At 42.2% G+C, this 25,750-nt stretch overlaps 2 protein-coding genes across 2 annotated transcripts in view; one reads left to right on the forward strand and one right to left on the reverse strand.

Annotated features, from left to right (window-relative positions):
* The first annotated feature begins 515 nt into the window (after positions 1 to 515).
* Positions 516 to 15,625, forward strand: cUnh14orf180 (chromosome Un C14orf180 homolog). Its single transcript, XM_080751269.1, has 8 exons — positions 516 to 814; positions 1,122 to 1,208; positions 3,708 to 3,828; positions 5,892 to 5,922; positions 6,030 to 6,138; positions 7,298 to 7,443; positions 9,842 to 9,971; positions 12,643 to 15,625. Exons 2-8 carry the CDS (start codon positions 1,157 to 1,159, stop codon positions 12,846 to 12,848), a joined length of 795 nt encoding a protein of 264 aa, XP_080607395.1. The 5' UTR covers positions 516 to 814; positions 1,122 to 1,156; the 3' UTR covers positions 12,849 to 15,625.
* A 1,001-nt stretch (positions 15,626 to 16,626) lies between these two features.
* LOC308305564 (transmembrane protein 179-like) overlaps positions 16,627 to 25,750 on the reverse strand; it is a gene marked incomplete at its 3' end in the record, with an annotated part of 467,552 nt that continues 458,428 nt past the window's right edge. The window contains exons 2-5 of the mRNA XM_080750375.1: positions 21,997 to 22,302; positions 20,856 to 20,993; positions 20,682 to 20,760; positions 16,627 to 16,809 (exon numbers count right to left, since the gene is read on the reverse strand). Coding sequence (XP_080606501.1) covers positions 16,627 to 16,809; positions 20,682 to 20,760; positions 20,856 to 20,993; positions 21,997 to 22,298 — 702 coding nt within the window. The 5' untranslated portion in view covers positions 22,299 to 22,302. The remainder of the gene's footprint in view (positions 16,810 to 20,681; positions 20,761 to 20,855; positions 20,994 to 21,996; positions 22,303 to 25,750) is intronic.

A 25,750-nucleotide genomic window follows, 5' to 3' on the forward strand; every position in this document is an offset into this window, starting at 1 on the left:
TATTCCTTTTAATGAGGTTTCAAGTTCAACTGTATAATGCTTTTGTCCAACCGTCCTGGTGGGGACTTGTAGAAAGCTCTCAATTCCTTCATTTTAGAATGGATCTGTCCGAAGCCCTGTTGGATACTATTCTGTTGAATTAGAGATGAATTGAGCTACTAAAAAAAGACAGTGAAGGACATGGAATCACTAAATATAGAATTTACTCCTCTTTACATGTGTAGGAGGCATGCCGTTAAATAGGACAGGCAGGCAACAGAGTGTTTATTTTAAGCCTATTGTCTGTGCCAGTGGTCTTTAAGTTCACCTGTCAAGTCTAAATGGTGTCACTTTACAGCGGGAGCTGTTCTCAGTATGTGGAATGCCTTTGAGACAATAAACACGCTCTATTTATAGTGGCTTTGAAAAGTATCCTTTTATGGAAAATAATGAAATAAAAACACTGCAAAACAGTTGCGATAGAGATCAAGATTTCACATAGTTCATTCAATATGTGTGGACAGCTAGAAACCATGTAATGGTGTGATCAATGATCACCAAGAATTAAATGCTTCAGCTGCTCTTTTCTCTATGTTTACATACAGTGTTTGTGTTAGCTATTGTGTCCAAATGATCTCAATCTTATTGGTTAGAAATAGAAACTAGACTAAGTAACAGTTACACTTACAATGTTGGTTGCATTCAAATTGTATGAACTGTAGTAACCCCTTTGTTTATTGTTGGTAAAAAGGTGTCTGTGGCTCAGGAGTAGATGGGTAGAAGGCTCCCGATTTCATCCCTGGCTCATCCTGGCTTCATGTTTTAGTGTCCTTTAGTAAGACAGTTACTGAACCTGGAACTTGCTACCAATAGTGTGTGAATGTATGGGTTACCATTGAGTTTTGACTTTCTATTAGTTTATTCAAATAAATGAATTATCTTTCATGCTAAACTTTTTATTTAAAAGTCCATATGTCAATATTGGGGATCAACAGTCACTAACAATGACTGCTTGCATTTCTGTTTTACACCTACCGTAAAACATTGTATAAATGACAAGCCTGGCAACAGGTCTGTTTGTGACAACAACAACTGACTAATCCTGTTGACAAGTGACACTGATCCTTCACCCATATAAACAGATGAGAAAGCCCTGCAGTTCATCCAGGCTGAGAAAATGTTCTACGAGGTGGCATTGATTGAGCTCACCGCCCTTCAGGGCAGCACAGGCAAGTACGCTAGCATGTTTTCTACCGCAGTGGATGCAGACTTAGACGTGAGTTTGAACTTGGATCTGGTTATTTATTATTGTTCTTCTGTTTTGAAATTAGACTCTAGACAGACAGACCTCTCTTGATCCCGCAAGGGAAATTCAGTTAGCCTGGGTACCAGCCCGCTACGCTAGATTCAGTGGATTGATTTTGTCAATTCGCTTCTCAGTCACACCAGGCTCACAGTATCTCCAAGGGAGGCGGGACATAGAAAACGAGTGGAAACCACTCACGGCTTCTGATTGGTCTGTGGTGCGGGCGCATACACCAGTGTGTATTGGCGGGCTGATGACATACAGTAGCTACCCTAACCCTACTCTGATTTGTTGGAACAACATCCAATCAGCAACGATGTCGCCGGTGATGTTCGGAAATACGAGTCAAATGGAGGCTTGCCAGACTGAGAAGCGAAGTGACAAAACCAATCCACTGGATGTAGCGTAGCAGGCTAAAATTCAGTTGTTTTGGGACAATATGTTCTCATCAGAAAATGTACAATGTATATTTAATAGACCATAGCAGCACAGCAAAGTCTACCCTTTTACTACATAAACAGGGTGGGAGTTTAATTGCTGGTTGTTTGGAATCAGCAGGTCCGGGACATTAAGGAATACACTCCCTGTTCACTTAACAACCATTGTTCATTCTGAAGTAATGCACTTAACCCCCAGGCTGCTAAAAGATTAACAGCTGATCTAATGGGCTCGTATCGCCCGATTCACAGGTGTGAATTTACATAACTGCATAAATGTTGACCAAGGGTGTTGCGAAAGAAAGCCGCCCGTGTCTGACTCTACACGTAACCTGAGTCAACAAAACTCCAGATGGTCCTGTACACAACAGAGTGTAGATTACTATGCCGTAATTGGTGCGAAAAGCACCGTCCGTTTCCACTTGCGAGCAAAACAGAGCCTCCGCTTTGACCTCAGTTCATCTTTATTTGCTGTAAATCTGGCAGAGCTCTGAGCAAGCTTTGGCAGAAGCAGCCAGCCATTCATCACCTGCTACTGCTGCTGCTGCCTCTCCAGACGGCTGCCTCTTCCTCTTCCTCTACCTCCGTCTGCTGCTGAGGCAGCAGCAGCAGCGCGCTCTTGCGTGGGCCGGGTGGAGGAGAGTTAGGAGACAGACGTAGTGGAAGACTAATGGCTGCTCTCGGTGTTATATCATGGCACCGCGGAACACCGAAGCCCCTGATTCAGCACTACTCCCTTCCCTTGGATTGAACGCTGGCCGTCTCCCGAGGCAGCGCACCCAGGAAGTTGGCATCCCGCTCGCTCACCAGCCACACCGTAGAACAGGGGTCTTCAACGTTTTCAGGCCAAGGACCCCTTAGTTGAGAGAGAGATGAAGCAGGGACCCCCACAACCTGTTCATAGATTCCTTGTAGATCTGCTATTTTTGTCTAATGTTCTCAGAATATGGACACTGGGGTCCTGGACCCCTGTTGAAGACCCCTGCTGTAGAATCCTGAATTTAACTCTGAGAGTTAGAATCTATATGTATATGATGATTACACACTTACAGTATGTCAGATGAGTTGTACCGCAGAGATTTGATCCTGCAGTCTCCTGATAAAGCAGCACATAGCGCCACAAGCATATTCTAGATGCTTATACACAGAGCTATTCATCTGTATATTTTGGTACATATACTGGGTTGCAGGTGTGGTGGAATTCAGATCAATCAGTAATAAATGAGAAAATGAGGAGACAAGACAGGTGGTGGTGGTCAAGTTATAACATCTAATCTACTACACAGGACAGGTCAAACCTCCAATAATATATTACAGCAGTTCACTATTACAATACTGACACAGATGAATTCACTGTCTTTGCCAAAATTCCACCCCATTCCATTTCTTGCAATTCATTTTCTCTTTTCATTTTGGCCATGGCTCCAGCATCTGTCTGCCTTATATTATTTCCATTGTTTACCGGTGGGCTTGATGGAGGACAGAAATAGTTCTCTCCATCCCCACCCCATAATTGTCTTTGTGTACGTGTGCATGTGCAGTCGTGTGTTTGTACTGTAAAGTGTGCTGTGTTTTGTTGTGTGTGGGTGGCCGTGAGCAGAGTAATTCGCCTGCGGTCTCACCTGATGGGCTGTGGTTGCTACTGCTGTTTGTGTGTGTGTGTGTGTGTGTGTGTGTGTGTGTGTGTGTGTGTGTGTGTGTGTGTGTGTGTGTGTGTGTGTGTGTGTGCGTGCGCGTGCGTGTGCATGTATGTGTGTGTGTCACAGAGGTCTAGTGGGCGTGGTGAGTGTGTTGTTTGACTCCCTTATCCTCTTGTCTCTTGTCTCCGGTCCTCAGTTGGCCCTGCTCTGCGGTCCAGGCTTCACTTGCATCGCCACACACTCAGCTCTGCCAATCAGGGCAGATTGTTTTCCTCCCTTTTTTTTCAAAGTGGGTAGATAGACAGAGAGATAAGGTTTACTCCATGCCCTGTGTGTGTGTAACAGGGCCTCACGAGGAGGCCACGCTGGGCTCAGCAGGATGGACCACCCCGGAGGAGCAGTCGGAGCAGGCGTCTCAGGCCCAGCACCTGGAGCGTCTGGCACAGCTCTGCATCATGAGCAAGAGGTAAGGGCGCTTCCCGTCGGCCCCGACTGATGTGTTTGCACACTGCACAGTGTTCTGCTTGTTTAAAATGAAACAAAAATGTTTATTCTAGGGGCGTGTTGGATTTGTCGTTACAAAGGTTGAACTGAATTGATGGTGGCGTTGAATTCGGTGTTATTGTAGGCGAGAGTGCAATATGGGTGAGATTGTCTTGTTCGGTTTGACTCTTATTTTCTGATGTTTTCGGACAGATTTGTAAATATATAAGTGGAGAATTAATGTGAAAACAATATTATGTATGTTTTTGTTTAGTTGTAGCCTGTAGGCCAAATGTTCTGAACGTACCTTTTCTGTCTTTTTCTGAAGATTGGACTTTTTATTTGTTAGTTTGTTTTTAGTTTGTTTTTACTGAATTTTACCTTTGAAAACTTAAAACCAAAAACATATTCACACAAATGCTTACACTTTAATTGTGTATCTTTATGTTTATCTTTATTATTGATGTTATTGTTGTAAGTTGTGTTAGCACAGTATTTTGCGGACTTCACCACAATAGCATTTCACTCTTGTACCAGCTGTATAATTAGTGACAAATAAACCTTCTTGATTCTTGATTCATACACAGAATTACCCACGTATACATGCATGCACAGTTGCACGCATGCGCGCATACACACATGCCTGCACGCATGGACACACGTACACACACGCATGTACACACCCCTGACCAGAATGGAAATTTCTTTCTCCATTAAACTCCCATACCTAGTGTTTGATTTCTGGTCACCATGTGAAAAAGGCAGAGTTGGATTTCTCGGTTGAGGTGTAGAAAAGAGACACCGTGCACTATCTGAGTTTCGAGTGTTGCCTGCAGAACACATTAACTGGATCTGGTGTCTCCTGTTGCAGGACTACTTTGTTAGGCCATAGCACAAGCACACACTTTTTTTTATCCATCTGTTGTCATTGTTGGGATAATGCCATTTAACCTGATTGCCTGAATGGGTGGCGGAGGGCGGAAGGTTGCACAGGTGGAGCGTTCCGGTCGGGCACGGCCATCCGTCAAGGCAAGAAATCTTGTTAAACTTGAATGAGATGTACCGAGGGTGCATGACTGTACCCAGAGTCTTGGGTTTCTGGGTAAATAAGGACAAGCCGGAATATGCTACGGCTCGTTAATTGTGGGTTTCGTTATTTAGGGGCGTTGGTTGCTAATTATTGCCTCCATGCCCGCAGTCAAACCTCTTGCGGACAGGAAGTTGTAATCCTTCCTGAATGTTTGGGTAACATGGTAGGAAGTCCTTTGGGCTGGCGAAGGGCTTCTCTTCTCTGTCTTTGACGATCGGATGTCCTCTGAGGACCTTCTGAAGCAGTGTAAACCAACACCTGGCCATTACTAATTGACGACAAGTGTAGTTTTGGAGCAGTGATGCTGACATCTGTCACACTAAACAGATCTTGCTCTACATCCATACACACACCTGAGGGTGATGAATGCCCCTGGCTAGCACTGCCTGCTGGGAGATATGAGCAGAACAGCTGGTGCTTGTTAAACGTGCCACATTACAGTACCAGTGTGTTCACCTAGCTTAACCTCAAAGAGCAGAGGGCTGCTGGTGGTGGGGCACAGTCCAGTAAACAAACCTGTAAGCGCCATGCCTTTGTGTAATTCTCCCTGGAGGCAAGATTGGGACAGTTGGTTCTGGCAGAGAGAGACGGTTTCCACTTCCTCCATAAGACAGGTCTAATGCCGGCGGTCTCATCCCACTCTAATCACGGCACGCGTATGATTAGATTTGTCATTCCGCTCTGCCCCAAACACTGAAATAGATAGGCCTGCCTGACAATGCAGCATGCAACACTAAGCTTAATTAAGGTCATCCTTTGTGGGCCTCTCTGAAAAGATGTATTTGCGGGTTTAAATTGAACAAGGGTGCCCAGAGCAGAGGTAGATTCCATCTCGCAACCCGGATTAAACCCTCTGAGAGTGATGGATTGCTTTTCCTTTCAGCAGAATATTTTGACTCCACAGAGACACCCGGAGCAAAGAGGAAATGAACCCTCTCACCTTTCTTTTCTTTCAGACCCCACCTTGCTTTGGAATACAGTGGAAAGGTACGTGCTGTATGTACTGTACTGTTCTGTTCTCAGCTCTTTGAACAGATTCAACATTTAACACCACCCTAATGACCTCCAGTCATTAATAATAATGTGTCTCACAGGCCACTAAGATCCACCAGAGAACCTTTGGTAATGACCACCCCATAACAGCCAGGAGCCTGGAGCTGTTGGCAACTGTCTACGCTGAGATTGGCAAAACGGAATATTCAGGTAAACACTCATCTGTGTTAAAGTCAACACAACTCAACTTATCACAGGTTTACCAGTGTAAGAATTGGGTGAAATTGTTTTGTTGTATGAGCTCCATCATTGCTGTTTCAAGAAAGGTGGAAAGAGATAAAGAGATAAAGAAAGAAAGAAAGAAAGAAAGAAAGAAAGAAAGAAAGAAAGAAAGGAAGAAACAAAGAAGAAAAATAGAAGGTCCATCATTCTATCTCGGGCTCCCCCTTAGTTAGTGTCAGGCAAATTCTGTAATTTTCATTGTAAAAAATGGAAATGGAAATGTCTTTTCTTTTGGAAATGTCTTTTCAAAAGACGTGAAACCAAGTTGACAACATAATGTACATTTTAACCAAAAGATTGTGTCGAGTTGAGCCAGTACCATGCAGTGGAAGAGTTCCATTAAGTTACCTACTCTGCTTCTCACATAAGAGTATGCAAATGGTTTAAAGCCACTTGGAAGCTAACTCTAACCATAAATCATTTTTTAAGACAGCTCTGCTGCAAAAAGCATTTAGTACAGTCAGCTTCAGCTTTCAAAGTTACCCGGGGGTGGGTAGTACTATAGGGGTGACAGCACATGGGCAGAAGTCTACAACAATCCTTGTTATTTATTTTAGATGACGAAGGTGAAATCAAAACAAGGCAAAGGTCAGAGAACAGCCCAAGGGACATAATGGTCACGTGGAGATCTTCCATGTACAATGTGTCTGCACTTTTAGTGACCTTTATGTTGTATTATACACAAAGGATTCCCTTTTGACCTAAACATGGTTGAGGGTTGTTTTCAGTGTTAGCAGCTCTGTGCCTCTAGATACCACTATCAATGTCCATTGTTAACCTATCTCACATCTTGATACCTTTTGCATCAGTGACAAATTGTTTGAAGAAAAGCTAAGATTGCAGTTAACTACGTTATGTTATGATTAAATCAGACGAAACAAATTGAGTTAAACATTTCCTAAACCCACCCACTGCATTTACTGAGCTCTGCCTGGCAATGACAGAGTTAACCTGGTCTTTTCTCAGAAAGGTCTGTCCCGCTTTGCATGTTTAACTTTGCCTTATCGTCTGTCCCTGAAGCGCTCAGCAGACTCAGTGTGGTTGTCAGTGTCCTTCAATTCATGTCCGGTCATGGTTGTCTTCCTAGACTCGCTGGGTCAGTGCGTGTCTGCGTTGTCCAAACGCTTCGCTGCGGCAGAGTCCCTCAGAGACACCGTCAAATATCTTCCTCACTCTCACAGAGACAAACGTGCAGATGTACGCCACAGGAAGGAACCCCACCACCATCAAGAGGTAATTGTTTAATCATTGTGTGTGTGTGTTGCGGGTTTGTTTTGAGTATAGAGAGGAAACAAGAAATAGAAATGGACATTTTTCTCATAGAACACACTTTAAATTGAACGTTTTAAGTATTTCAATTGGTCAACTCTGTTATAGACAAATTGGATCAAATTAAGATATAAAGTAATAACTAAATAATAATAGATTCAAGTACACAATTGTTCCTTACTTAGATTAAATAGTTCAATAGTTAAAACAACATTTTTGTTTGAGTTAAAGCTCTGTCTATATTATACAGTAATCATTGCTATATTGTTTGTTCAGTAAGTGTTAGTCCCTCTGTAGTAAACAAACTGCTGCTGACCTTGGTAGATAAGTCTAGAAGTAAAGAAAAGGCAGCACACTCATAGGCATGATGCAGGATCTATCAAAGGAATACCAACGTTTCCACGTGGTAAGGTCTTCTTCAGCAATCCCTGAGGATTGTGAAGATGTACAGTAGTCGTCAAAACGTTGGTATTCCTTTAATAAATCCTGCATCGTAGCTATGAGTGTGGCTAGGGGAGAGTGTTTTTTGCAGGTCCGATTGTATCAAAAAAGCAGCTGGGTTAAGCACCGTTGGTCCGACCAGTTTAACATTCACCAGGTTAGCATTGAACAGCGTCGGCAGGTTAGCATTTCACCAGGTTAGCATTCACCAGCGTTAGTTTTACTGAGGTTAGGGTTAGGGTCAAGGTTAGGTTTAGGTGTATCTCCGTCCCACCGACTTTCATCTCCTCCGCGTGCCAATCACAAGCTTCCACTGCCTTAACCCAGTTGCTTTTTTGATACACTTGGACTGAAAGACCTGCAAAAAACACTCTCCTGTGTGGCTAGGGGTGTCACGATTATGACATTTTACATGACAATTAATTGTCATTCAAATAATTGTGATTAACGATTTAAAGGGATATTCCACTTTCGAAAGGGAAACAGTGGAAGGGCTTCTCTCCACATACACACCCATTGTAACTTCAAACTTCATTTTAACCATGATAGATTCATTAAAAACACCCATTATTTTTTTCTGGTGACTCATACTACCCTCCTAATACGTGAGCAGGCCGTGTTTTATCCATAGCTTGTTTCATTTATTTTTAATCATTATTTCGGAAAATGGAAAAAATGAAATACAAAAAAAAATATATAAAAAAAAAAAGTAAAATGTTATCGAAAAAACACAACCTGCCCACGTATTAGGAGGGTAGTATGAGTCACCAGAAAAAAATAATGGGTGTTTTTAATGAATCTATCATGGTTAAAATGGAGTTTGAAGTTACAATGGGTGTGTATGTGGAGAGGCCCTGGGCCTGGAGGGCCTGGTAACATTTACATCAAATATCTAAATATTGATTGAAGTAAATTAAAAACTGTTCAGGGTGTTCATAAAAGCCTGATTAGATGATAAAGTGACCAAAAGTTTTTTTGAAAGTGGAATATCCCTTTAATTGTGTTTTTGTTGTTGACAATTACAATTATGTTTGGCTTGTAGGCTTTTAAGTTGCACATGGCAGATATGACACATAACCTTAATATACAAAGAAATGGCTGACATATTTGACAACTTTATACTTAAAAAAAGAACATTGATAGTGGAAATAGCAGATCTACAAGCAAGCTTGTAGATCGGCTATTTCCACTATTTTTGAAAATGTTTGAAAATATATGAAAATCTTTCAACATGGAAACGACAAATATGATTATGACAAAATAATTGCGATTATGTCAAATGCGTTAGACGATTATGCAAGATTTGTGACAGGCCTATGTGCAGCCTTTTCTTTACTTCTAGTCCCTCTTTAGTAACAGGAAATACATTTTGAGGCGAGTTGCCAATCAGGAGAGAGTATCAATTTTGTCAGCTTAAAAATGTTCTGCTCTTTTTTTTGTGTCATCACTTCCAATTTCACTTGTTTATCCTGTATGAGTTCTCTCTCCTGATTGGATACAACTGGTATCCTGACCTGAAAACGCATGTTCTGTTTATTACAGAACACATCATCATAAAATGATGACCTCCTCTCTTCTACTTCCCATATTGTACCTTCTGTTCTCAACATTGGGAATCATTTAGCTAAAACGTTATGCATAAATTGGGCTTAAAATATACACCAAGCATTATTATGATTGAAAGTTTAATATTATTCATAACTGGCGCAATACAGACTCAGACTTTCTGGGGATTAACCTGGGGACGTGAAATGTAATTCTAGATCGGCCCATACAGGCCTTGGGGGAGGCCTGGGGGCAAGGCCACTTATCCTCAGAATGACCAAAAACATGTCATGTGTGACGAGTGTCGGGTTTATTCAACAACTTTCCATAAAAACCAAATGCAGTATACTTTAGAATGATTTGATCATCTATCCAGGTATCCAATGGTAAAGTCCCCACCTCCATACTAAAGAGGCCAAGTCCCAGCTGTGGTTCCGACAGTCCCACCCACAGACGGAAAGGAGAGCGGCGGGTTCGATTCAGGGAACCTGAGACCACTGTACATGGTGAGCACACATTAATGGGGAAAAACATGTATCAGGCCCTATATTGCGTGCCACCTTACCCCAGGGCTCCACTGGCTGCGTCGCGTTGCTCTGCGTCTTGACGGCGTCATTGACGCAGACACGTTGCCGTCCGACTGGCTCCACTGAACGTGAATGTGTTGATATTTCAATCAAAGATCATAGGATATTCGCATTATCAACTGTAGTGTTTTTTATAATAATTTATCCTGTGTAAAGTGCCAGAAAAAAATAGCAGACATACAAGCTCACAACATGTCGAGTGCATGAATCTGTCATCATGCTGTTGTGACTGTGTCTGAGCTTGTAGATTGGATATTTTCGGTACACCAGTCCAGCGCAGCCACGATAATGTATAGCCTAAAAATCTGTGTTCAGACTCAGTCACTCACTGCTGGCCTGTTTTTAGGAGGAAGAATTGAGAAAGTTGTTGCCTGTTGTGAACTTGTGATTAGCCTATATCAAGTGGGAAGACCGAAGACCACTGTAATTACATAAAAAAATATGCGAGGAATTTTGGGACATCTAGTCACCCTTGTGAATGACGTGAATGGATATCCAACAGCAGAAAGGCACGTACGGTATATACATTCAATATGCAATGCAATTACATTTAATCATAATTTATACATGACTGGACGTTGTGGACGCCGTCAAAAAATTTAACCGGGGCAATTTTTGAGTTTGGACGCCGGCACCGGAGCGTCCGACGTTGACGTTACCGTCGGCAGTGGAGCTCCCTTCATTGATTAAAACGGGAGCGTTCCCAACGTTGACGTTGACGCGACGCTCGACACGCTCGGTGGAGCCGGGGGGTTACAGGCCCATTCCCACTGGGCCAGATAACAGATACAAAAATCTCTTTCTCCAGATATTTTTCCATTCAAAGTGGATGGTAGATACAAATAAAAAAAATATTTGCCACAGATAAAAGTATCTGTGGCAAATATCTGTGGTAGATATTTTTTTTATCTGTATCTACCATCCACTCTGAATGGAAAAATATCTGGAGAAAGAGATTTTTGTATCTGTTATCTGGCCCAGTGGGAATGGGCCTTTTTGGTATTTTTTTACTATTTTGAAAAATATTTAAAAGCTCACATCGACATGTTGCTAGCTTGTAGATTTGAACTATTTTTAAATGTTTTTCAAAATAGTAGTCTGTCTGCCTGCCTCATGGCTGGTCTGCTGTTGACTGACTGGCCTTTCTTTTGTTGGCTTTACAGACATTCCATACTATGACTGTTTAGGTGGTAAGTTTGTCTGCAAACGTGTTCAAAACTTCACCAACTTACTCTGCATGAGCAAGTGTCAGCCACACTGATCTGTTTCACCCTTCCATCCATTTACAGAAACATTTGTCATTCTGTGTGGGGAATTTTTCTAACTCCACAGCATGGATTTTGTGTTACAATATTCCATTTGTAAACAGTTTGTATGGCACTTACCATCTAACAATGGGTAACACAAATGGGTGGACAAAGTACTCAATCTCAGTACTTACGTCAAAGTACTCAACTACAAGTGAAAGTTGCTTTGTCAAATTTGTACTTGAGTTAAAGTTCTGGAAGTAATTGCTTAAATACAAAAGTATTGCATTGCATCGCAATGTGGATATTAAAAAAGAAAAATCTAATAGGGCTTAAAGGAGCTATAGTCAACTTTTTCTTGAAAAACGGATGCTAAAATAAAAATTATGTTTTGAAAATATTTTATAAATAAATAAGCTTCATATATGTGTTTCTATTCAAAAATGACCACAAAAAGCGTAAAATAATGATAAAAGAATCATTTTGGCCATTGTCAGACCGACACTTTGTTTACATTCTAGTCTATAGACTAGGATGTAAACAAAGTGTTGGGCCCTACAATGAAAAAGTTGACTATAGCTCCTTTAAGTTTATTCATAATGTATTTTTATACGTGTTTGTCCAGGTGGTCCAATATTTGTATTGAAATGGAGTGAAAGTTTTAAAACTTAAAAGAAAGACAAAAAGAACGTAAGAATTACTGAAGTAAAGTATAAGTAAAAACTAAACTAAAAAGAAAAGTAAAATATGTGATCAGGTAAAACTCTGCAGCTTACAAAGTGCTAGTTTCACTGAGTCAAGAGGACATGAGGAGAAGCATGCATACATAGAGGCTGATTTACAAATCAAAGCTGCAAATGAAAAACAGATGCTTCTTTTGCAGCCAGGGGTGTCGCACCAAATTCTGGGCCCTGGGTACAAGGATTCACTGTGTTATTTTGTGCTTTAACAATTCGCCGCCACGCTGTGAGCTTGTATATTTGCTATTTTTTGAAAAGTCGTGAAAATGTGTGCAAATCTTTGAAGCTTTTTTTCAGTGGTGTTTCATGTGAAGGACCCCCAAAATGATATGTATTTGGCCACGGACCTCCATCTCAAAATATTTAGTTCCAGGGACCCCCCTGAAGCAAAATTTGAATTACAAATGTTCGCTTAAAAAAGAAAATTACACAAAGATTTGCCCACATTTTCATGACTTTTCACAAATAGCAGATCTACAAGCTGAGCTTGTAGATCTGCTATTTTTCAATAGCTCAAGTATAAAATAATTAAGGCCCCTCCACCTTGGGCCCTAGTAACTCAGTCCCACTCCCACCCCCCCCTTGTGACGCCCCTTGTTGCAGCCTACGAGACGACGACGGCCCGACCCCACCTGGCTCTGTTCACCTGCCTCTTCCTGCTGATGTCATTCCTGGGCGTGGCCATGTACTGCACGGACCGCCGGCGCCCACAGCGAGTGTGCGAGGAGCTGGAGGCCTCGCTGGCCGTCTACCTGCTGCACATGAAACAGGCTCTGTGGGGGTGCTGGATATGGCTGACCATGCAATGACTGAGAGCCACCACAGGGGGAGACCTGGAGCGTTATATACATATCTTCAGACTCCTCTGTCACTATCCTTGAAGGTGTCCCGGCTGGCCTACAAACACCTCCTCAGCCATCCAGCAGGCTCCTGCTGCTGCCCACTGTCTGTGGTGTTGAGAGAGGAACTGCTCTCACAACGCTATATGGATAAACGCGTAATCCCAGAAATATGTAGCGCTACCATGCCTGTATGTATATGTACTTAGGTGGTGGGTAAGCCACGTTCGTTCCAAGTCCATGACATTTTGCACATTACGCAATGTTGATGTTACCATTATGTTCACCAAATGACGAAAACCATTTGATTTCTTTCTTTTTTTATATATATATTTTGACACTATTCTATTGTATGTGAGTGAATGTTTCCATGGAATGCAAATATTTATTTTATTACACATCTCTACACCATGTGTTACATCACATTTGACACAGAACTGAATCAAAGTGAATGCTGTCTATATGGTACAGTACACTAAGGACTATCACAATACTCCGCCTTGTAATTGTACATAAATGAATGTAGAGATGACTGGCTTTGAATTGGCACATTTAAGATGGGGGGAGGGGGGGTCTTTCTTGTTCCAAGATACATGGACAAAGGGCAGAAACACATCACCAAGCCAGACTGTGGCAAAAAAGAGAGAAGGTTTTACATGATACTGTAAAATCTGGCCATGAATACTGTACGTATAATGTAAAATCCTGAGTGTTAATTGACTTCCATTTGTACTCTCTCTGAGTTACAGTTAAATGAACACTCTGGACTTTACTGTGTAGATGATAAATTCCCAGTTGGTCTAAGGAGAAACTCTTCAGCACAATATTATGAATTCTCTCTCCTTATTGTCTATGCTCAAAGTGAACGAATGCTAATGCTTTTGACAGTTCCTCTTTATAACTGCTTTAAATGCCACAAATGATAACCTTTATCCTAAATGTTATTTATTCTTCTATACTGTATATGTGCATCTACGCAAAAAATACCCAACTTTTCATTATTTACATTTTTTTAAGGTTTTTTTGTTACCTGTTACATTTCTATTATCAAAGGTTTTTCAATATTCAGGTTTTAATCTTGATGTCAAATGCTCATCAAGCTTTAGACAATTCGGTGGGGACTTATGAAATGTTTAATGGTTAAGAAGAGTAGCATATGCCTTTTGCGGAAGGTTTATTGGAATGAGGCCAAACACAGAAATCGTATACGGAACCAGTTTTCTCTTCACTGTGAGTTCCTTTGCATATAGTTTGTCACAAATACAATTCTGATAGCCAAGCTACCAAACAAAACAAAGTGTTCAGTATGGAAGGACATTACCAGGGTCCCATCTGCTTTTGATACCCCCCTCTGGTCATTCATTTGTATCACCAGTGGGGATATATCGTCGTTGTCGGGTGGAAACCTTGTATGTCCAAAAGCGTTTGTTTTGTATTTATCATTTAAAAAATGAACTAAACTAGTGAAAACAGACGATCTACAAACACACAACGCCTCGCACCGCCAGACGTTGTGTGCTTGTAGATCTGCTGTTTTCACTAGTTTTGTGCGACGGCCTTGTATGATGAAGCAGGGCTTTACTTAGCGAAAAAACATACAAATGTAAAACTTGGAGATACGAGGTTTCTGCCCGACAGTGACGATATGTTTATCCATGCTTCTGGTTAGACTGACTTATGATGCATTTCCATTTGCGAAATGTAGACCAGTGTTTCTCAAACTTTCGCATTTCAAGGTCTCCCCTCAACTCTGACAGTACAAATGGAACCAAATGGACCTGTTAAAGTGTACAAATGGGTTTTGTTAAACCCATTTGTACACTGCCAGAGTTAGACTTACAGTATATGGTTCAATTTAGACCCCCATAAAGGAACCCACAGAGTCCCTGGAATCCACTTTGAGAAACACTGATGTAGACTGTCTGTTATGTTTGATATTAATCAAATATGGGTCACAATTTGCCTTTTTTTTAAATGAAATTTAACAATAGCTGAATTAGTAGATCTACAAGTTTACAACGCGTTGCAATGCAAATAGTTGTGAGCTAATAGATTTGTTTATTTGTCATACAAAGAAGTACATAGGGCTTAAGTGGTTAAGAAAATGTGCCCCCTGTTTTTTCACTTTTACAAATCAAACCCTTAACATAATGACGCATGGCACACAGACCTCTCCGTTTCAGCAATAATGCAAACACCTACTTTCCAATAAAACATAATTATTTATTTATATAAATGGTTTCAGTGAACACAAAGGGAGTTTGCTTTCAGAAGTTTCAATGTTGGTGGTCAGAACAAAATGAGACTGATAATAATGTCTCAGTAGAGGAGCAGAATACTTTGAGGGCTTTCTCTGCACTGTCAGACTGAATTGTCATTAGCAATAAACCAATATCCAGACGAACCATGGCCTGTATACTGTATGCACAAGTTAGGTTTGTAGCTGCATTTCACAGTTGTCAAAACATATGGTCACTTTGAAAGAAGTGCCTTTCTGGAGGGTTTTCTTAACTCTAATTTGTACAGTACATCATACGACCGTATCGCTCGGCAAAAGGAACCGATTTTCAACTGAAAAGCGCAACATGTCACGTATTTCATGATGCAACATTTGCATCGCGTTTGTCAGTTGCAAAAGTTGTTCTTGGCGAGAGACACAGCCATGCGACAATGTATAAATTAGGCTTTAGTTACTACCTTTTTTATGATTTGAATTGTTTTGAATAAATCTGTCATTGCATACCAAAGTCAGTGAGGCAGTGTCTTGCTTTCTTCATCAATCAACATGTTAGAGTGTAAGATGCGTGTTACACAGGAATGGAATAGATGCATGCAGCTATTATAGAGTATGTAATCACAATACACAGTATTACTGGTGTGTATCTACAGTATAAAGTATAGAGAGAAGCCCTGATTTGATCACACAAAAGCATTTCGGAGTAGACGTTCAATATATTACAATAATTTCAATACCTGTTTCTCAACATTTATAAAAATATGTATTGATAATATACACTGTGGAAGCACACATTATACATTGCTGCAGCATGCAGAGAATTTATCATTCATCATGTAGTGCCTACTAGACAAGCCTCTATGTTGTTCTACCAAAAATGAAAATAAAACATACCAGAAAGTCTATTCATTTGCCATGCATTTAGTCCATGCAAAGAAATGTACATAAACACAACATGAGCCATATTAAGAATACTTGTTCATCAACTCTGAGTGAATCGTGTTGCTAAATAGGGAATCTTGCCCATGGGTTGCAAAAACAAGCTCCCCCCACAGCTGAGCATTCTTCCCTATTAAATGCTTGTGGACTATCTTAGCTCAATCATGATGACTGTGTTAGTTTTGAATGGAAAAGCATTGACAACCCCTATAAATCTCTAAACGCACAGTGTCAAAATAAGCGCGGAGAAACAGAATGACTTGCATCACCCACTAGAGATTGTCAGCCATGTGGTAGCATATTCATCCGCAAATCAATTATCTTTGTAAAGAAAGCAATAAACCTGTCCCTTTGGTTCTATTTATAGTCAACGGGAATAAAAGACAATTGATCTGATTGTCTTGACAGGCAAACACAGGTCTGGCAAACAAGAGTACTCTACATACAGTATATACGCGCGCGCGTGTGCGTGCGTGCGTGCGTGCGTGCGCGTGCGTGCGCGCGTGCGTGCGTGCGGCCGGGTGTGTGTGTGTGTGTGTGTGTGTGAGAGAGAGTGTGAGTGTATTTTGGGTTCTAGAGCAGGCCAGTCTTGAGGTCCCCATCAGAGCTACGGCGTGAGAGAGAGCGCCCCAACAGCAGGTCCTTCTCATGGATCAAGCTGTCCAGCAGGTCCTCCTGTCTGTAGTTGTGGTAGACCTTCAGGAAGGCCATCACTGCTATCCCCAACCAGGTGAGCCAGGCAGCCCACAGGCCAAACTGCAAAGATCCAGGAAAAGAGGTCATGACTCATGGTAATAGTAGTCTTGTAGTTGTGTCGCTGCGGTACAATCAAAATAAATATATATATAAATACATCTGGGGAATTCTAAATGTAAAGTAGTTGCTAGAACAGCGGCGAGAACGACCGCTAACAAATCTATGCCTACTGCTCTGAAAACCAGTCATGTCACCACCCGAACATGAAGGACCACCCTCAAGAAATTGTATTGGGAAATATAGATATCTCCCAGCAGACTGGAAAATGTGGATTAAAAAGAAAATAATCACACTGACACATCTCGCCAGAGAGCAGTCAGTCAGAATGATCGGAGGCATTCAGGGCTAAAATGGAGCCACACAGCTCATTTTGTTTCACAAATGACTAAAGTCTAAAGCCAGTGGTTCCCAAACTGGGGTTTGGGGGTTCCCCAGATGATTAGCTTAATGTGCAACTGTCTGTTCTCTTATTTAAACAAACCAACAGACAGTATGAGTGTATACTAGGATATCTGCACATTTATAAAGTTACAATTTACTGACTTTTAAGAAATGTTTTAATACCAGATTGGCCAAATTGTCAAATATTACAAAAGAAAGAAACCAAAATTGTGAAAATAGTCGGGGTCATGCTCAAGCTCCCTCAGCCCTATGTTCCCTCAGCCCTATGTTCCCTCAGCCCTATGTTCCCTCACTCCCTAACAATTTATCATACCCTATGTTCCCTCAACCCTATGTTTCCCCCAGCCCTATGTTCCCTCAATTCCAAAATAGACCCTGTGTTCCCTCAGCCCTATGTTCCCTCAACCCAAAAATAGACCCTATGTTCCCTCAGCCCTATGTTCCCTCAATTCCAAAATAGACCCTATGTTCCCTCAGCCCTATGTTCCCTCAACCCAAAAATAGACCCTATGTTCCCTCAGCCCTATGTTCCCTCAGCCCAAAATAGACGGTGCCATGGCATTGGTTCGACATCTCATTGTTCCGATGTCCCATTAAGGGCGTCTTACTGGGCAAGGTCACGCCATCTGTCTTGGCCACCAGTCTTGGCTATATATGGATTCTGTTGGTGTGGTTCCCCTAACAGGGCATCATCTGGGAATACCCATATGTGAACTTTTAATTTATGTTATCCTTTATTAATATATATATCGGACCAGTTACCCATATATGGAGATCCCTGTTACCCATGCATTCACAGATATGGCCTTAATAATGATGACATCAGGGATCTCCATATATGGGCATATAAAGAGTTAGCATTCTTCAGGTTAACATTCACCAGGTTAGCATTCACCAGCATCGGCAGGTCAGCATTCACAAAGTTAGCATTCGCCAGCATTCAAAAGGTTAGCATTCACCAGTGTCGGCAGGTCCGCATTCACGGGTTAGCATACACCAGCGTTGGCAGGTCAGCATTCACCAGGTTAGTATTCACCAGGTTAGCATTCAACAGCGTCGGCAGGTTAGCATTCACCAGGTTAGCATTCACCAGCATCGGACGAATGGGGCGTCAGAACAATGAGACGTCGGAAACAATGCCATGGGGGACTGAGATTTTTGGTCTGAGGGAACATAGGGCTGAGGGAACATAGGGTCCTATTTTGGGATGAGGGAACATAGGGCTGAGGGAACATAGGGCTGAGGGAACATAAGGCTGAGGGAACATAGGGTTGAGGGAACATTAGTCCATGGGCCCGACGGGTTGTCGGTATCAAAAAGGTGGCAAAGGTTACCATGCATTTTTGAAAAGCTCTATATCTGTAGATTATATTTTGGTATGATAACCCTTTCTTAGACCCAGCTAAATTGGTGTTATCAGCCTCTAAAGTTGGTGTCCCATTAACATTACATTACAGGACAAAAGGTAAAAATATTAATCTGCTTTTAGTAGCATAAGAGGGGTCAAACTAGGGGGTTTTCATGATGCCGAATCCATTGCAAGCATCTGTTTTGCACAAAAAACATTCCTTGGGCTATAAATGGCCTCAGAAGACAATGCATGTATGGGTGTGCATTCATGTTATTCGGAGGCCTTAGGGTTTTATTTCTCATGCTAATCAGTCTAAAAGCGCCAAATTTTGCACAGATGTAGCCCAGGGCATTATCTAATGATTTAGCTAGGGCGCCCGAGTCGGTGACCTTCGGGCTCCAGAAAACATCCACAAAACTCAGAAAAGTGATGACTCATCACTTTTCATCACTAAACCATTGTTTTTCTGGAGCTGTGGCGACCCCAAAGGTCGCCGACTCGGGCACCCTAGCTAAATCATTAGAGCATGCCCTGGGCTACATCTGTGCAAAATTTGGCGCTTTTAGACTGATTAAAGGCCTCTGACTAACATGAATGCACACCCATACATGCATCGTATTCTGAGGCCATGTATAGCCCAAGGAATGTTTTTTGTGCAAAACAAATGCTTGCAATGGATTCGGCATCATGACAAACCCCTAGTTTGACCCCTCTTATGCTACTAAAAGCAGATTAATATTTTTACCTTTTGTCCTGTAATGTAATGTTAATGGGACACCAACTCTAGAGGCTGATAACACCAATTTAGCTGGGTCTAAGAAAGGGTTATCATACCAAAATATAATCTACAGATATAGAGCTTTTCAAAAATGCATGGTAACCTTTGCCACCTTTTTGATACCGACAACCCGTCGGGCCCATGGACTACATAAGGCTGAGGGAACATAAGGCTGAGGGAACATAGGGCTGAGGGAGCTTGAGCATGGACCCAAATAGTCGATCAACACAAAGCTCATAACGCCTCAGTCACAGTGTGCAAAGCGTTGTGAGCTTGCAGAGCATCTATTTTCACAATGTTTATGTTATGCCATACTAGTCCCTCCCCTGCACGCCATATAAGGGCAAGGGCCGGGCGTCTCCCTCAGCCAGCAGCCAGCGCAGGTGTGACTGGTCCCAATCAGCCCAGCTGCTCCTCTTCACCATCATCAGAGGCTGCCCTAAATAAACCGCAGAGAGCCCATACCCGACGTTTGAATGTTGACTACTGTGTTAGACAGCTGTTTGCAGATAGTTATCTAGTGTTCCTGAGTGTTAACCTTGTGTACCATGCTAATACTGTGTTCTGTTCTCTTCCAGGCTCCCTCCAATCCAAACCCAGTGTCTTAGCTCTCACTGGATTCCCAAACGCCTCTCACCTTCCCATGGGATGTCTCCCCCAACCCGTAACGTAAAGCAATAAACTATATTCTATTACTTGACTTCCTTGACTCTGTTGTCTTTGGGGTCCCCGGCACATTTGGCTCGCAACATTAGTCGAGCCAAACAGTTTATCTGTGGAACCAAGTCAAACTAAATATGCCTTCAATTCCAAGTGCTTGTCAGGGTGGGGGATCCCCAGTTCAAATATGACTATATTTGGGGGGGTCACGGCCTGAAGATTGGGAAGACTAAGTAAAATCCAGTGTGTTGATTTACACATAAGATATTCTCCGGCACCGTTGGCCCGGTCGCTGCCAAACAGCACACACACTCCCTGGATGCCAATTCAGAACATCTGACCCACATTTTTCACATGGGCCTCTTCTAGCGCCACCATCAAGCCGATTTTTGCTAAACACATTTTTGAGTGGTCCATCTTGGTTTGATTTTTTGACAGTAGCCTATACTCATCACGCAAATCAGTAGACAGCATCTCTATATAGCATGTGATCAACATGTATCTGTCTGATTTTCCATGTTCCATATTGCACACACTAGCTCGAGGAACAAATTCCACCCTTTTCACATTGGCCTATTATTGCGCCACCAGGAGGCCACAATAACCTACCTGACCTGGCGAAGACCTGCACTCTCTGTAATCATGAGTTTTGTGTGTAACATAAATCTACTGTATTCTCACCTGAGCTATAGCAAACTGGTCGTAGAAGGCGGAGTTGTTCAATCCCAGCTCCAGATCGGTGTCCTGAAGATCCTCACAACTAACACAAGAGAGACGGGCGTTTAGGAGGAAGTCCAAAACAAAGAACGTGAATAATATAAGAAAACATTGATGTGTGACGTGTTTCCCTCTCACCTGCTGGGCATACTGCCCCCCTCTGTGATGGCATCACACCACAGGTTGAAGCCAACACTGATGATGGTGCTGGACAGGAAGACAGTGATGACCACCAGAGAGCTGATGACCAGGTTCAGGAAGGCATTGAAGATGGAGCTGTTAGTAGAATCAGATACAACCACAATATTAAAGAACTAATAGGCCTACTATTGTATTATTATTATTGCGACCGAAGGTCGCAGTTTACTATGAGAAACGTCACAGCTTGTCCGTGTCCGTCCGTCCGTGTAGAAGTGTACACATTTTTACAGTCTATGGGTTTGCCGCTCTGACATCACTGTGATGTCAGGGGAACCACTCTACCAGAATGGGTTTGCCGCTCTTCACTGTGATGTCACACTAACAGAATCCCTTTTATGCCCATATATGGAGTTCCCTGATGTCATCAATATGATGACATCAGGGGGAACAAATCCCCTTTATGCCCATATGAGATCCCTGTGATGCCAGGGGAACAAATCCCTTTTATGCCCAAATATGGAGATCCCTGATGTCCACACCCCTTTAGGACGAGGTCGCTTGTCGCCCTGGGGCGTCTTACTAGTTATTATTATTACCCTTATTACTTTAATTTTATTATTAATTTAAAATGGTTCTGGCTGTCCTGAAGCTGTCAAACATTTTAAGTAGAGACCATTAATAGTCTGATGTCAGTGAAAGCCAAGATCAAAACCAATAGGGCCTAGCTGTGAAAGCCCGGCTAATGAGATGTGAATGTGATTGCTTTGCTTCGCTGTTCAAAGGCAGCAAATGAAACTGCCTCCCCAGCTGGTGTGGGCGATATCGATTATGATGCATTGATATCTTTACTGGCTTTTTCTAGTTGAAAATGTGAAAGATGGTAATACATGAGCAGAATGTAATTCCCCCAGAACAGGAACTGTGCGCAAAAAGGGTGGGGGATGGATGGATGGATGGATGGAGGGACGGACGGACGGACGGACAGACAGACGGATAGACAGACAGACAGATATATAGCATCACATTCACATAGCCTAATACGCGCCTTATTCGCCCTAGTGCAGCCTTTATAACACCCTCACAGTGAGGTCCGTGAAGTGAGCTGCATTACTAAACAACCATTTGAATGATCACTCACTCGTCGTGTCCTTTGCATAGAAAGAACAACAGCCTCCACGCCTGTACTGCGGACAGGATGAGAGATGCTATCCCGACAAAAGTGATGAAGCTGCAGCAGGACTCTGGTCCCCACTCCTCCACGATGAAGCGCTGCTTCGACACAGTGATGTTCTCATTCTGCCACATACCGCGAGTGAAAAGCAAACATTTGCCCCGAAAATCCTCGGTATTTTCGGATAGAGGCACCACGGCAATAAAGCCAAACACAAAGGCTAAAAAATAAAGAATACATTGCGCAAATATTAAATTATCGAGGGCCATTTTTCTATATGTCGGTCTTCTGCTCTGCGTCCCAAAGCATCAGCGGCTGCGCAGTGGGAACCCACGGAGAGCAGGAGCATAGGCTCAGCAGCATCCGAGGAGGCTGAGCTGCTCCGCTTTATATTCATCAGCATTTATTTTTATTTGAAATGTAAACCGTTATCTATCTCTGATAGTTCACATCTGTAGTATATGTATGGCTTTATTTTTGCAATAACAAATGTGTTAGTTCAGCTGAGCTAGTGAGCTTTGACTTGTTGTCAGACGCAATTTGGAAGATTTCGTGTCACCACAGTCACAGGCATACAGTAGCAGCCCCCACAAACATAAGCTCTGTAGGCTAACTTAGAACACACGCACACATGCACGCACGCGCACGCGCGCGCACACACACACACACACACACACACACACACACACACACACACACACACACACACAAATTCAAATGGCTTTATTGTCATGAGAAAACATACATTTAGTGTACATTGCCAAAGCAGAAGTGTACACAAAGAATACGATCAATCAATATAATACAATCAAAATAATATTATGTACAATTGAAGGGAGTGAAATAGCTTTCATGTATCAAGGTTACTCAGGCTAGTCTTTAAGGTGGTTGTGTTCCATTTGATATCCTTCTCCTATCACAGCAGCTACAATCTTGCTGCTGTGTTTACACACGCACGCGCGCGCGCGCACACACACACACACACACACACACACACACACACACACACACACACACACACACACACACACAAAACCATATAGTGACAGTCGTAAAAAATGAAAATTGATCACTTCAGGATCCCTGGATCAAATTCCACCAGAGACTCACCCAACCATGGCCTTCTCAGCTTTCTGCAGCTGTCTGTCTAATTAAAGACGAAATATATGACACTCTGGGGAATTAAAATGTCTTTGCCCCATGACAAACATCATCACCTTATTTAAAATGAAGAACAAGGTTTCTTCAGAGGTCATTTTAGGAACTTACAGCAAGCCTCCTGAAAGTGCCAATGAGTAGCCTAGATGGTGGCTTGTTCAGCAGCCAGGGAACCATGTATACACAGAACTACCTTATGCAAAAAAATCTTATAACAGTCAGAAATCAGAAATAAAGATATTTACACTAAACAGGTCCAGGGGAGAACAAACCCTTTGTTTGAGCCAAATATGGGTTGGACGTGATTTGTGGAGCTACCTCTGGTGTTGTGATTGTGGACCTCCATATTTTGAAAGTATTGACAACTACATGGCTATCTTAGTGGTGTAGTGTATCTTGTAGGCTACAACAGGCCCATAGACCATATTCACACCGTGGCCATCTTGCATTGCGTCACCACATGGGGTGGCAACAAGTCTGAGCCTGCATTACAAACCATTGTAAACAATCGAGTGTGGACCCAAAATATGAGTTCTGTAACACCATTTTTTACAAAATCGACAAATGGGCACATGACATCAACATCCCCAAAGGGATTCAAAAGAAGGGCGACAGTAACTGAATTGAAGGGTACATCCATGATATTCAAGCCTTAAGTTAAGTTGCAACTTTACTGTGCAAAAGATCTGTGCAACAACTTGTTAACAACAAATAAAACAATGTTCGCTTGGAAACGTCCATTAGCAGCTACTAGTATCCCATATCCCTCTCTGCATAGAGACCCCATTAGTCCATGGGCCCGACGGGTTGTCGGTATCAAAAAGGTGGCAAAGGTTACCATGCATTTTTGAAAAGCTCTATATCTGTAGATTATATTTTGGTATGATAACCCTTTCTTAGACCCAGCTAAATTGGTGTTATCAGCCTCTAAAGTTGGTGTCCCATTAACATTACATTACAGGACAAAAGGTAAAAATATTAATCTGCTTTTAGTAGCATAAGAGGGGTCAAACTAGGGGGTTTTCATGATGCCGAATCCATTGCAAGCATCTGTTTTGCACAAAAAACATTCCTTGGGCTATAAATGGCCTCAGAAGACAATGCATGTATGGGTGTGCATTCATGTTATTCGGAGGCCTTAGGGTTTTATTTCTCATGCTAATCAGTCTAAAAGCGCCAAATTTTGCACAGATGTAGCCCAGGGCATTATCTAATGATTTAGCTAGGGCGCCCGAGTCGGTGACCTTCGGGCTCCAGAAAACATCCACAAAACTCAGAAAAGTGATGACTCATCACTTTTCATCACTAAACCATTGTTTTTCTGGAGCTGTGGCGACCCCAAAGGTCGCCGACTCGGGCACCCTAGCTAAATCATTAGAGCATGCCCTGGGCTACATCTGTGCAAAATTTGGCGCTTTTAGACTGATTAACACGAGAAATAAAACCCTAAGGCCTCTGACTAACATGAATGCACACCCATACATGCATCGTATTCTGAGGCCATGTATAGCCCAAGGAATGTTTTTTGTGCAAAACAAATGCTTGCAATGGATTCGGCATCATGACAAACCCCTAGTTTGACCCCTCTTATGCTACTAAAAGCAGATTAATATTTTTACCTTTTGTCCTGTAATGTAATGTTAATGGGACACCAACTCTAGAGGCTGATAACACCAATTTAGCTGGGTCTAAGAAAGGGTTATCATACCAAAATATAATCTACAGATATAGAGCTTTTCAAAAATGCATGGTAACCTTTGCCACCTTTTTGATACCGACAACCCGTCGGGCCCATGGACTACATGTTCAAATCCCTGTCCGCCTATAGTTCAATGCTGGAGTACTTTGACATTTGCAAAGCTAAAATACCAAAGAACAACTCAAAAGCACGAGGAGAAATGCATTTAGAGAGGCTGGATGATGGTGTGGTGCTCTAATTATCAGACTCTTAGCACAGAGACTCCATGTTCGAATCCTAGTCCTCCTAAAGTTCACTTCTGTGGTACTTTGAGATTTTCAAGGCTAAAATACAAAAGAACAACTCAAAATCATGAGGAGACATCTGCTCAGAGAGACTGGGGGATGGTGTAATGGTCTAATGTTCAGGCTCTGAGCACAAAGATTCTGTGTTCAAATCCCAGTTTGCTTATGGTTTAATGCTGGAGTACTTTGACATTTTCAAGGCTAAAATACAAACAACTCAAAATCACGAGGAGACCTCAATTCAGAAAGACTGGTTGATGGTGTAGTGGTCTAATTGTCACATTCTCAGCACAGAGATCCCATGTTCAAATCCCAGTCCTTCTAAAGTTCACGCCAACATTTTCAAGGTTAAAATACAAAAGAACAGCTCAAAAGCTTAAGGAAACACCTGCCAAAGGCCCAAAGGTGTATTGGCGCAGTGGTTTGGTGTGCTTGATCAGTTGCCTCTGCTACAGACAGATTGCAGGTTCAAGTCCCATGCCATCAAGGTACACAAAGCAGGGGGACCGCCTCCCTCCCCTGTTTCATGAGAGGTAAAGTTGAGGGGTTATATTTGAGAGGGAAGAGTACAATTTCATGA

The sequence above is a fragment of the Nannobrachium achirus genome (genome assembly GCF_963921795.1).
Source record: "Nannobrachium achirus genome assembly, chromosome: 20".
Lineage (NCBI taxonomy): Eukaryota > Metazoa > Chordata > Actinopteri > Myctophiformes > Myctophidae > Nannobrachium > Nannobrachium achirus.